The sequence below is a fragment of the Hemiscyllium ocellatum genome, chromosome 7 (assembly GCF_020745735.1).
Source record: "Hemiscyllium ocellatum isolate sHemOce1 chromosome 7, sHemOce1.pat.X.cur, whole genome shotgun sequence".
Classification (NCBI taxonomy): domain Eukaryota; kingdom Metazoa; phylum Chordata; class Chondrichthyes; order Orectolobiformes; family Hemiscylliidae; genus Hemiscyllium; species Hemiscyllium ocellatum.
In genome coordinates this window covers 68,279,747-68,292,510 of record NC_083407.1, presented here as the reverse complement: position 1 = coordinate 68,292,510, position 12,764 = coordinate 68,279,747, and the positions used below count along the sequence as shown (strand labels likewise).

The following is a 12,764-nucleotide window of genomic DNA, read 5'->3' as shown; positions in this document are numbered from 1 at the left end:
TACATATTGTGTCAGGAAACCCTCCTGCACACATTGGACAAACACCGACCCATCTAACGTACTTGAGCTAAAGCTTTCCCAGTCAATATCTGGAAAGTTAAAGTCCCCCATAACAACCACCTTATTACTTTCACTCTTCTCCTGAATCATCCTCGCAATCCTTTCTTCTACGTCTCTAGGACTATTAGGAGGCCTGTAGAAAACTCCTAACAGGGTGACCTCGCCTTTCCTATTTCTAAGCTCAGGCCAAACTACCTCAGATGGCGAGTCTTCATCCATCGTCCTTTCCACTGCTGTAATACTATCTTTGACAAGCAATGCCACACCTCCCCCTCTTTTACACCCACCTCTGACCCTACTGAAACATTTAAACCCTGGAACCTGCAACAACCAATCTTGTCCTTGTTCTACCCATGTCTCCGTAATTGCCACAACATCGAACTCCCAAGTACCAACCCACGCTGCAAGTTCACCTACCTTATTTCGTGTACTTCTCGCTTTGAAGTATACACACTTCAAGATACCTTCCTGTTTACAGGCACCCTCCTTCGAGATTGATGCCATGTTCCTAACCTCCCTGCACTCCAGGTCCTGCACCCTAAAACTACAGTCTAGGTTCCCATGCCCCTGCAGAGTTAGTTTAAACCCCTTGAAAGAGCACTACCAAACCTCCCCCCAAGGATACTGGTGCCCCTCAGGTTCAGGTGTAGACCATCATGTTTATAGAGGTCCCACCTTCCCCAGAAAGAATCCCAGTTATCCAGAAACTGGAATCCCTCCCTGTAGCCACGCATTTAACTGCTCTGTCTCCCTATTCCTCGACTCTCTGTCACGTGGCACGGGTAACAAACCAGAGACAACAACTCTGTTTGTTCTAACTCTGAGCTTCCAACCTAGCTCCCTGAAAACCTGCCTAACATCCTCATCCCTCTTCCTACCTATGTCGTTGGTGCCAAGGTGCACCACGACTTCGGGCTGTTCCCCCTCCCCCTTAAGGACCCGGAAAACACGATCAGAGACATCACGTACCCTTGCACCTGGGAGGCAACATACCAAACGTGAGTCTCTCTCGCCCCCACAAAACCGCCTATCTGTGCCCCGAACTATCGAGTCTCCAATAACTATTGCTCTGCTCTTCTCCACCCTTCCCTTCTGAGCAACAGGGATAGGCTCCATGCCAGAGGCCTGAACCCCATTGCTTACCCCTGGTAAGTCGTCCCCCCACAAGTATCCAAAACGGTATACTTGTTCTTGAGGGGAATGGCCGCAGGGGGTCTCTGCACCGGCTGCTTCCTCCCAGTCCCCCTCACTGTCACACATCTGTCTACAATCTTTGGAGTTACTACTTCCCTAAAGCTCCGATCTATGACCCCCTCTGCCTCATGAATAATCCAAAGTTCATCCAACTCCAGCTCCAGTTCCCTAACACGGTCTTGGAGGAGCTGGAGATGGGTGCACTTCCTGCAAGTGTAATCAGCAGGGACGACCATGGCATCCCTCACGATATCTCTTCAAGATTTCCTCACGATAGTGACCTAGGCCCAACATCTTCAGTTGCTTCATCAACGACCTTTCTCTGTCATAATGTTAGAAGTAGGGAAATTTGTTTAATGTTCAGCACTATTCATGACTCAGATACTGAAATAGTCCATGTCCAAATGCAGCAAGACATGGATAACACCCAACCTTGGGGTGAAAAGTGACAAGTAGCTAGCTTTCATGCCACACAAATGTTGGGTAATGGCTCTTTCCAATAAGGGATAATCTAATCACCACCCCATAACATTCAATGGTATTACCATCACTGAATCCCCCACTGTCAACATCCTGAGAGTTGCAATTGATCAGAAACTCAATTGGACTCACTGCAAAATTACAATGGCTACAAAAGCAAGTCAGAGACTTGGAATACTGCAGTGAATAACCCAGCTCCTGACTTGCCAAAGCCAGTCCAGCATCTGCAAGACACAAATCAGGAGTGTAAGTGACTACTCCCCACTTGCATGGATGCGTGCACCTCTGGCACCACATGCATCAGCATCCATTTCCTCCACCACCGATGCATCTTGTAGACTGTATACACTGCTGCTACTGAGCATGATAGTAATTTGCCCAAGTTCCTCAGACAGCATTTAATCCAACACCACTTCTCTCATCTAGAAGGACAAGAGCAGCAGATACCTGGGAAACCACTGCCAACAAGCTCACCTCCAAGCCATTCACCATCCTGACATGGAAATATGTTGCATTTGCTTCGTTGTTGCTGGGTTAAAATCCTGGAATTCCCTCCCCAGTAGCATTGAGGGTCAATCTACAGTACGTAGACTGCAGTGATCGAAGAAGACAGCTCACCACCCCCTTTCAAGCATAACTAGCGATGGGCAATAAATGCTGGGTAGCCAATGATGCCCACGTTTCAAGAGAGAATTTAAAAATAACAAGGGTAAACTTGCTGGGAACATTGGTTGCAAAAGATTCTAAGGTATGTGAAGAGGAAAAAATTAGTCAAGACAAATGACGGTCTGTTATAGTCAGAAGCAGGGAAATTATAATGGGCAACTAAGAGATGGCAGCCCAATTAAATACATGGTTTGGTTCTGCTTTCACAATGGAAGACACAAGTGACATCCTGAAAATGTTGGGAAACACAGGGTCTAGTGAGAGGAGGGTACTGAAGAAAATCATTATTGGTTGGGAAACGGTGTTAAGGAAATTGATGGCGTTGAAGGCTGATAAGTCCCTAGGGCCTCATAATCTGCATCCTAGAGTATTTAAGGAAGTCATTATAGAAACAGTGGATGTATTGATGGCCACCTTCCAAGATTCCAGACTCTGGAACAGTCCTTACAGATTGGAGGGTAGCTAATATTTTAAAAAAAGAGGTAGCAAACAGGGAATTATGGTCTTTTCCTCATTGGTAGTGAGAACAATGTGTTAAAGGTTTTGAGCAAAGGTGCACTTATGGCTTGTTTAGGTAGTTCTGATTTGGAATACTGCATTCAATTCTCGTCTCCCTCCAATAGGAATGATGTTGTTAAACTTGAAAGGGTTCCAAAAAGATTTACAAGGATGTTGCCAGGGTTGGAGGGTCTGTTGAAAGGGAGAGGCTGGGACTATTATTCCTGGAATGTCAGTGGCTGAGGGGAGGTTTATAACATTATGTGGGGCATGGATAGGGTGAATAGCTGAGGTCATTTGCCCATGGTAGAGGAGACTAAAACGAGAGGGCATAGATTTAAGGTGAGGGGGGGAAAGATTGAAAAAGGACCTGCGAGTCAACTTTTTCATGCAAAGGATGGTAGTTGAAGGTGGATACAATTACAGCATTTAAAAGGCATCTGGATGGGTACATGAATAGGAAAGGTTTAAAGCGAAAAGGGCCAAATGTGGCAAATGGGACTATATCAGTTTCGGATATTTGGTTGGCGCAGAAGAGATGGATTGAAGGGCCTGTTTCTGTACTGTCTAACTCTGACTTTTAAAAGGGTAAACAGTGGTTTGTTTTGGGGGGAGATGAGACTGGTAGATTTGAAAGAGGCCTGGGGGGAGGCAATTGTTTATGAAAACCAAAATACATAATGGGTTATCTTTTCTTTCCAGGATATTCGTAGAGTATTAGGCAGCATTGGTAGAGAGAAGGTCAAGGCGTTCAGCTAAGTTAGCTGGTATTGCTAGTTTGCAATGCAGAGTGATGCCAACATCATGTATTTAGTTCCTGCACTGCCGAGGTTACTGTGTCACTTTCTTAGGCTCTCACCTTGCCTGGTGTGTTTTGACCCCCTAGTTAAACCACTACCAGTCATCTCTGACCAGCACATTATGGTCTGGTACATCTGTGGCAATTTTTAATATTGGAAGGGCTTTTGTCAGGGCTGGTATGTTGGCCAAAGGAATTCTACACCATAAGCATCCAAGTCTGCAGCCTTTAACTTGTTATTTTTAGACCGTTCAATGTAGTTTGTCCATGACTACTTAAAGGTAATATACTTAATGCTTAGCTTGGACATGAGACAACATTGGATTTAAAAAAAAAGTTCTTGGATTATTGTCCCTCACCCACTGCTTTGACATAGCAGTCAATGTTATCAACAATGTTATTACTAAGTCTTGTAGGTAGGAATTGCCTTGAACCATGTTAGATTACTTTCGCCTGAGAACTATGCTATGGCTTAAAAGAAATAGCTGGAAATTTTCTGTTTTAAATAATGGGAGGGAGAGAATAGAATTGTATGAGAACAAATAGACAAGTAAAAAGAAAAAGGAATAAGAATCGTGTGCATGCTGCTGCAAATGAAAGGTGAAAAGTAGAAGTTTAAGCAGCATTTCAGAAAGGATGTAATATCAGAAGGGTCAGGTTAAAATAATGGATTTACAGTCTTTCTATAAGTTGAGATCTGTTACTAATATCTCCTTCAAATGGTAAGATATGCATTTTGAAATATATTTTTCTCTAGGGGATGCAAAACTGTTTGAATTTGGAAGGTATCATAAACAGACTGAAAAAATGATTTTCATTTAGAGCTAAATTACTTAGCAACTTAATTTGTTTTCATAATAGGATGCATAAAATGTTTTATGTTATTCCCATTTCTTTTGTAACTTGATCGATTCCAGTCTGATAAAAATTCAGCTTTGAGAAGCAGGATTGATAGCTATTGTTGTGACAAATCATATTTTAAGGTAGCATTACAAAATGTAACCCCTGTTATCCAAATGAGATCAAAAATGTTGGTAGTATAGTATTAGAGTGGCAGTGCTACTTGTACGTAGTGGAACATTTCCAAACTAGCATTTAAGTCTACCTGTTTGTTTGTTTGTTTTTATCCAGTTGTCTAAAACTAATCTTTTTGATAATTTAGTCTATTTTATTCTCTCTAATTTGAACCAAGTTTTTTTTATTGATAGGAAATAAATGCATTGGAAGAATTCAGGGAAAAAAATCAAAGACTGCAGAAGATCTGGATTGGAAGACTGGTTCTGTATTCATCCACACTTTACATCATAACCTTTATAATTGTGTACATGTGGTGCTTTCCAGAAGAATGGGATGCACGACTAACCTTGGCGCTTCCAGGATTTTTATTTCCCTTACTGTAAGTAATCTGGCTATTGCCAGTTTGGATCACTTTGAAAAATGGTGTCTTCATAGTCCAGTTTTATTTTTATTGGTGAAAATTATATATTTTATCGCTAGAAAAATATATGCCATACTAATATTGTAGCCCACATAAGTGAATACCTAATAATTGAAGACCCCACTTAGTGAATTAAATTATAATTAATGTTTGTCTCTCTTTTCCAGTTTGTATGAACTGCATAGCCTATTTTATGTGAATTAAAATGTTAACATCTGAATCATTAAAAGTGCCTTTGAAATTCTTGTACTGCCTGGAAGAAATCATCTGATTTGAGTAGGAATGTACTAATAGATTTGGTAGCTTTAAAAAAAAATCACTCTACTCTGGCTGTTATACTTCCTGCAGACATAATTTATTAAAAATTCTCCATCTTTCGATTGAATTTGTTAATGTTTTTCTCTTCCATAGTTAATTTGATTATCTATTTCCTACTTTAACAACATTTACATGACAGTTAGTTCAGATTTAACTATTTCATGTTTTGGAACTTGAGATTATGTTTACGTCAACCTAGTTTGGGCTCTGCCAGGACTGCTTAGGGCCTTTACTGAAGAAGCTCCTCAGGGTTATCTCCTGCATGAGCTATCTTCACCTGCTTCATCAGTGACCTTTTCTCTACAACATAAGGTCAGAAATCGTGCTGTTTGCTGATGATTGCACTGTTTGCTATTCCTGTGATAACAAATCATTGGGCTGATGATTAGCTATAAGATCATAAGATTTAGGAACAGAATGTAGGCCATTCAGTCCATCAAATCTGCTCCACCATTCAGTGAGATTTGATAATCCTCGCCTCCAATTTCTTGCCTTATCCCTATGATGTTTGCTTCCTCTATTAAGTAGAAGTCTGCCTATTCTCACTTAATTGCACTATGCAACTCCAAAACCTGAATTGCCCTTTTTCTGTAAAGATTTCCATAGCTTGAGAAAAATGGGTACATTTTGGGGGTACTTTGATCTACTCAAAAGTATTAGTGTTGATGGGGAGGAGATATTAGTACTTTTAGTGGGCTTGAATGTGGATAAATATCCAGTCCCAGATGAGATGTATTTCAAGCTGCTGTGTATATTAAGGGAGATTTCAGGGGCACTGACATTGATCTTTAAAATTCTCTCTGATCCTAGGAGGGATGCTAGAGGACTTGAAGGCAAATAATGTGATATCATGATTCAGAAAGACTCGTGAGAATAAACCGGGAAAGCACCGGCCAATAAGTCTAATGTCAGTGATGGCGAAACAATTGGAAAAAAATTCTGAGGAACAGAATTAATCTCCTCCTCTTGGAGAAACTAAGATTAATAAAGAATTGTCAGCATAGGAGTACTCGGGGTATCATGTCTAATAAATTTTCCGAAGAGGTGAACAAAGAGATATAAAATGCAGGTACATAGTTCCTTGAAAGTGAAGTCGCAGGTAGACAGGAGGGTGGTGAAGAAGGCATTTGGCATGCTTGCCTTTGGTCAGTGCATTGAGCATAGGAATTGAGATGTCATGTTGTGGCTGTACAAGACATTGGTGAGACCACTTTTAAAATACCGTGTACAGTTCTGTTACCCTTCTATCAGAAGGGTGCTGTTAAACTTGAGAGGATGTAGAAAAGATTTACAAGGATTTTGTAGGACTAGCGGTTTTGAGTTATAGGGAGAGGCTGAATAGTTTGGGGCTGTTTTCCCCTGTAGCATCAGTGGCTGAGGGGTACCTGATAGAGGCTTATAAAATCATGAGGGATATGATAGGATCAATAACCAAGGTCTTTTTCCTAAAGTGGAGGTGAGAAGGGAAAGATTTAAAAAGGATCTGAGGGCTAATTTTCTACAGAGGGTGGTATGTGTATGGAATGACCTGCCAGAGGAACTAGTGGAGGCGGGTACAATTGCAACATTTAGAGCCATAGTTGTTCGGCATGGAAACAGACCCTTCAGTCCAACCCGTCCATGCCGACCAGATATCCCAACCCAATCGAGTCCCACCTGCCAGCACCCGCCCGTATCCCTCCGAACCCTTTCTATTCATATACCCATCCAAATGCCTCTTAAATGTTGCAATTGTTCCAGCCTCCACCACATCCTCTGGCAGCTCATTCTATACACGTACCACCCTCTGTGTGAAAAAGTTGCCCCTTAGGTCTCTTTCATATCTTTCCCCTCTCACCCTAAACCTATGCTGTCTAGATTGGGACTCGCTGACCCCAGGGAAAAGACTTTGTCTATTTGTCCTATCCATGCTCCTCCATAATTTTGTAAACCTCTATAAGGTCTTCCCTTGGCCTCCGACGCTCCAGGGAAAACAGCCCCAGCCTGTTCAGCCTCTCCCTGTAGCTCAGATTCTCCAACCCTGGCAACATCCTTGTAAATCTTTTCTAAACCTTTCAAGTTTCACAACTCCTTTCCGATAGGAAGGAGACCAGAATTGCACGCAATATTCTAACAGTGACCTAACCAATGTCCTGTACAGCCACAACATGACCTCCCAACTCCTGTACTCAATACTCTGACCAATAGCCGAAAGCATACCAAACGTCGTCTTCACTATCCTGTCTACCTGCGACTCCATTTTCAAGGAGCTATGAACCTGCACTCCGAGGTCTCTTTGTTCAGCAACACTCCCAAGGACCTTACCATTAAGTGTATAAGTCCTGCTAAGATTTGCTTTCCCAAAATGCAGCACCTCACCTTTTGTCTAAATTAAACTCCATCTGCCACTTCTCAGCCCATTGGCCCGTCTGGTCCAGGTTCTGTTGTAATCGGAGGTAACCCTCTTTGCTGTCCACTACACCTCCAATTTTGGTGTCATCTGCAAACTTACTAACTGTACCTCTTATGCTCCATCCAAATCATTTATGTAACTTCAGTAAGGTTTTTGAGAACGTCTTGCATGCCTGTCTGTTATGATGCTAAGTGCATAAGGAATGCAGAGCAATTTTGCAAATTTGACCCAAATTTGAAATCGAGGATGATGGTCAAACGGTGTGATTGAAAGCTCTGTCCAATGGCATGCCACAATGTTCAGTGTTGGGACCCTTGCTGTTTTAGTGTACAGTCATGATCTTAACATTGAGCATAGGAAGTATAATCAGTACGTTTGCAGACGACATGAAAATTGGTGTTGTGGTAAATAAAAAGGAAGAAAGCCATGGGCTATAGGATAAGATAGATGAGCTGGTCAGATTGGCACAGTGGCTAATGGAATTTAACCCTGAAAAGTTTGAAGTGATGTATTTTAGGAGGACTAACAAGAAACAGAAGTCTATGCTGAGTAGGAAGAGCTGAGAAAGTACAAAGGATCAGAGTGAACTTTGTGTTCATGTCAATAGATCCTTGAAGGCAGCATGACCAGTAGCTAAGGTAGTTAAGAAAGCATATGAGATACTTGCCTTTATTAGTTGAGACATTAAATACAAGAGCAATTAGGTTATGATAGAGCTGTCTAAAACATTTAGGTCATGGCTGGAGTATGCAGATCTGATTGCCACACTATTGGAAAGTGTCGTTGTATTAGAGAGGGTGCAAAGGAAATTCATCAGATTGTTAGCTGGAGTGGAGTGATTCAGTTATGAGGGGACACTGATAGACTAGAGTTGCTTCTTTAGAACCCAGAAGGCTAAGGTGTTACCCAAATTGAGGTTTTCAAAATTCTTAGGGACATAGATAAGGAGAAATATTTCTGTTACTGGAGGAATTAGTAACCAGGAAGCACAGTTCTCAGGTAAGGAACATGAGTATATTTGCACCCCATAAGTGCGAAACAATAGCCATGAACCAGGGATATCGATCAGCTCCTTTTGATAATTAGTTATAATTGTCAAATCTCTCACCATCAGCATTCAGGAGATTGTCACTGATCAGTAACTGACTGATTTTGGTGTGTCCCACCTCCTGACTTCCAAAACTCTCCTCTTGATGTATGGGGCACAAGTTCAGAGTATCTTGGAATATTCTTCATTTGCATATATAGGTGTAGCTGCAGTAAGCGCAGAAGCTGTACACTGTACAAGACAAAGCCATTTACTTGATTGACATACTATCCACCACTTTAAACATTCATTTTTTACCTATTCACTGGATACTGTGACTGTTTTGTATACATTCTACAAAATGCACTTCAGCTTCTTCAACTGCACCTTCTAAATCTGCAAGCTCCATCACTCAGGATGAAAGTAGAAAGCACCTGCATTACCACTTTTTCTGGCAGTTCATTCCACACATGATCTGCCAGGAAAAGAAAAGGAAAGTTGCCCCCATGTCCTTTTTAAATTTTTCTTTTTGTCATAAACATATGCCCCCTAGTTTTGAATTCTCCTACCCTAGGGTAAAGATCTTTGTCATTCACCTTATCTATGCCTCTCATGACTTTATAAATCTCTATAAGCTCACCTCTCAACTTGTACGCTCAGTGAAACAAGTCCCATCCTTTCCAATCTATTTTTACATGTGAAACCTTTATTCCCAGCAAGATACTGGTAAATCTTTTCTGAACCCTCTCCAGTTCAATAATATACTTCCTGTACCAGGATGACCAGAACTGCTCACAGTGCTCCTGAAGAGGCCGTACCAACATCCTGTAGAATCTCAACATGACATCCCAACTCCTCTCCTTAAAAGGTCTGAGCAATGAAGGCAAAAATGCTAAACGTCTTCTTAACCATCCTGTCTGCTTGTGATGCAGATTTCAAACAACTATGTACCGAACCCCTGTCTAAAACACTACCCAGTGCCCACAGTTAATTGTATTAGTCCTGCCCTTGGTTTTTTTTTACCAAAATGCAATATCTCACATTTATCCAAATCAAACTCCATCTGCCACTCCTCAGCCCATTCACCCAATTGATCAAAATCTCTTTGTAATCTTAGATAACCTTTTTTTTCACTGTCTACAATACCACTAATTTTGATGTTATCTGCAAACTTACTAACCATGCCTCATATTCTCATCCAAATCACTTTTCATGAATGATGAACAAAAGTAGACCCAGTACTGATCCCTGTGGAACACCGCTGATCACATGCTTCTAGTCCAAAACAAAACCCTCCACCACCACCCTCTGTCTCCTACCATAAAGCCAGATACCACAATTTGTATCCAGTTGACAAGCATGCCATGAATCCCATGTGATCTAACTTTACTAATTAGTCTACCATGTGAAATGTTGTCAAAGACTTTAAAGTCCAAGTAAACAACATCTACCTCTTTACTGTCATCAGACTTTTTGGTTGTTTCATTAAAAACTCGATCACGTTTGTGAGGCATGATTTTCTTTCCAAAAAAAATCATGCTGACTATCCCGAATCAATCTTTGTCTCTCCAAATGCATGTAAGTCCTATCTTTCAGAATCACCTCCAGCAATTTACCCACCATCGATGTCAGACTCACAGGTCCAGAATTTGTATGCTTCTCGCATTCTTTCTTAAACAATGGCACAGTATTAACCAACATCCAGTCCTCTGTTACTTCACCCAAGTTTATAGACAGTACACATATTTCTGCTAGGGCACCTACAATTTTTTCCCTGACTCCCCACAATGTCTTGATCAGGTTTGAGAGGTTTATTTATTTACCTTTTTTGCATTTTAAAACCTCCAGCAGTTCCTCTTCTGTAACATGAACTATTTTCTAACCATTAATATTTATTTTCCTGTGTTCTGTAACCTCCACAGTAAAAACGAAAAAAATCATTTAATATCTCTCCCATTTCCTGAGGTTCGATACAAAGATGACCTCATTGACCTTAAAGCAGCGCTATTCTCTCTACTTGCTGTCTTCCTCTTAATATAGGTGTATAATCTTTTTGGATTATCCTAAACCTTATCTGCTAAAGTTATCTCACATCTCTTTATCTCCCTGATTTCCTTCTTAAGAATGCACCTACACTCACTCTTCAAGAGATCTACTTGATATCTGTTGTCTGTATCTAATGTGCAATTCTTTTTTATTCTTGACGAGAACCTCAATATCTTTACTCATCCATTGTTCCCTAATCTTACCAGCTTTGCCTTTCACTCTAACAAGAACATTATGCATCTGAACTCTCTTACCTGTGAACAATTTACTCCAGTCAATTTTTGAAAGTTATTGTTTCATGTCCTTAAAATTTGCCTTACTCCAATGAAGAACTTTAACTGTTATTGAAGACTTATGCAAAATGCTAAGTATTTAAAAATTAGTAGTGTTATGTGGTCTCTAGTCCCAAAGTGTTCCCTTAACACTTCAGTCACTTGCCCTGCCATCCTTTCCAAGAGAAGGACAAGTTTTGTCCCTTCTCTGGTGGGAACATTGACATAATGGTCAAGAAAATCTTCTTGAACGGGTTTAAGAAATTCATTATCATCCAAACCTTTAACACTATGGCAGTCCCAGTCAATATTTGGAAAATTAAAATCTCCTACTTTTACAACCTTATTATTCTTACATGTATTTGAGATCTGTCTACGTATTTGCTCCTGAATTTCCCTCTGAGCATTGGGGGACCTATAGCACAATCCCATCAAGGCGATCATCCCTTTTTTTTATTTTTAATTTCAACCCATATATTTTCACTAAATGATCCCTAAGAAATGTCTTCTCTAATTACAGTGGTAATGTCTTCTTTAATCAAAAGTACCACCTCCCATCTCTTTTGCCTTTCTTTCTATCCTTCCCAAAGCATTTAAAATCCAGAACATTGAGCTACAAGTCCTTGAACTTGCCTCAACTATGTTTCTATAATAGCTACAACAACCCAGTTCCATGTTCCCATGCATGCCCTGAGTTAATCAGCCTTACTTATAAAACTCTTGCATTGAAAGAAATGCAGTTTACTTCTTCAGTGTTACTTCATTCTCTGACTTGGGGTTGTCTATGTTTTCTAATTAAGTTGCTCTTTTCTGATTCAGAATCATAATCGTCTTTCTTTGAATTTTCACTGTTACTTCCATTCGCCCCCCCACTTCTGTGAACACATACAGGCTCCTGAAATAGAACGAACAAATCTCCCTGCCAGTATATTGGTCCTTTTCCAGTTCAGGTAAAATCTATCCTTTTTGAGCAGGTCTTTTCGTCTCTGAAGAGATCCCAAAGATCCAAGAAAATGAATCCCTACATTATTGTGCCATTGATTTATCTCTCTGTTTTTTTGTGACTATTTCCCTCATTAGAACTTGGCACTGTAAATAAACTAGGGATTACTCCTTTTGATGTTCTATTTTTTAAACTTTTATTTAACCAGTTATATTCACTCTGCAAAGCCTTAACCCTTTCCTTAACTATATCATCCCTACCAATATGCACAACAACCTCTGACTTCTTACTCTTCCTTTTGACAAAATGCTTCAACTATTTTGAGATGTTCTTAACTCTGGCACCAGGAAAGCAACATATTATCTTAGACTCACACTGACTGCCACTGAATCTCTGGTCTCCGTCCCTAACTGGACAGACCCTTGTAAAAATTATTATTTAAATTTTGACAGACCTCATTTAATATAAGATTCAACAGTACCCAAAACAAATACCTGTTTGAGAGAGAAATAACTGCTTGAGCCTTCTGAACTACTTTCTTAGCTTTCTTGACAATTGACCATCTATCTGACTGATCCTACTGTGTGAACACTTCTCTAAATCTATTAGTCATCATTCGCAATGTCTTATT

At 40.4% G+C, this 12,764-nt stretch overlaps 1 protein-coding gene across 1 annotated transcript in view; it reads left to right on the top strand.

The window, feature by feature from the left end:
- Positions 1–12,764, top strand: part of LOC132817482 (endoplasmic reticulum junction formation protein lunapark-like) — a 98,613-nt gene that overhangs the window by 24,627 nt on the left and 61,222 nt on the right. Inside the window, exon 4 of the mRNA XM_060827941.1 lies at positions 4,906–5,093. Within this exon, the coding sequence (XP_060683924.1) occupies positions 4,906–5,093 (188 nt within the window). The remainder of the gene's footprint in view (positions 1–4,905; positions 5,094–12,764) is intronic.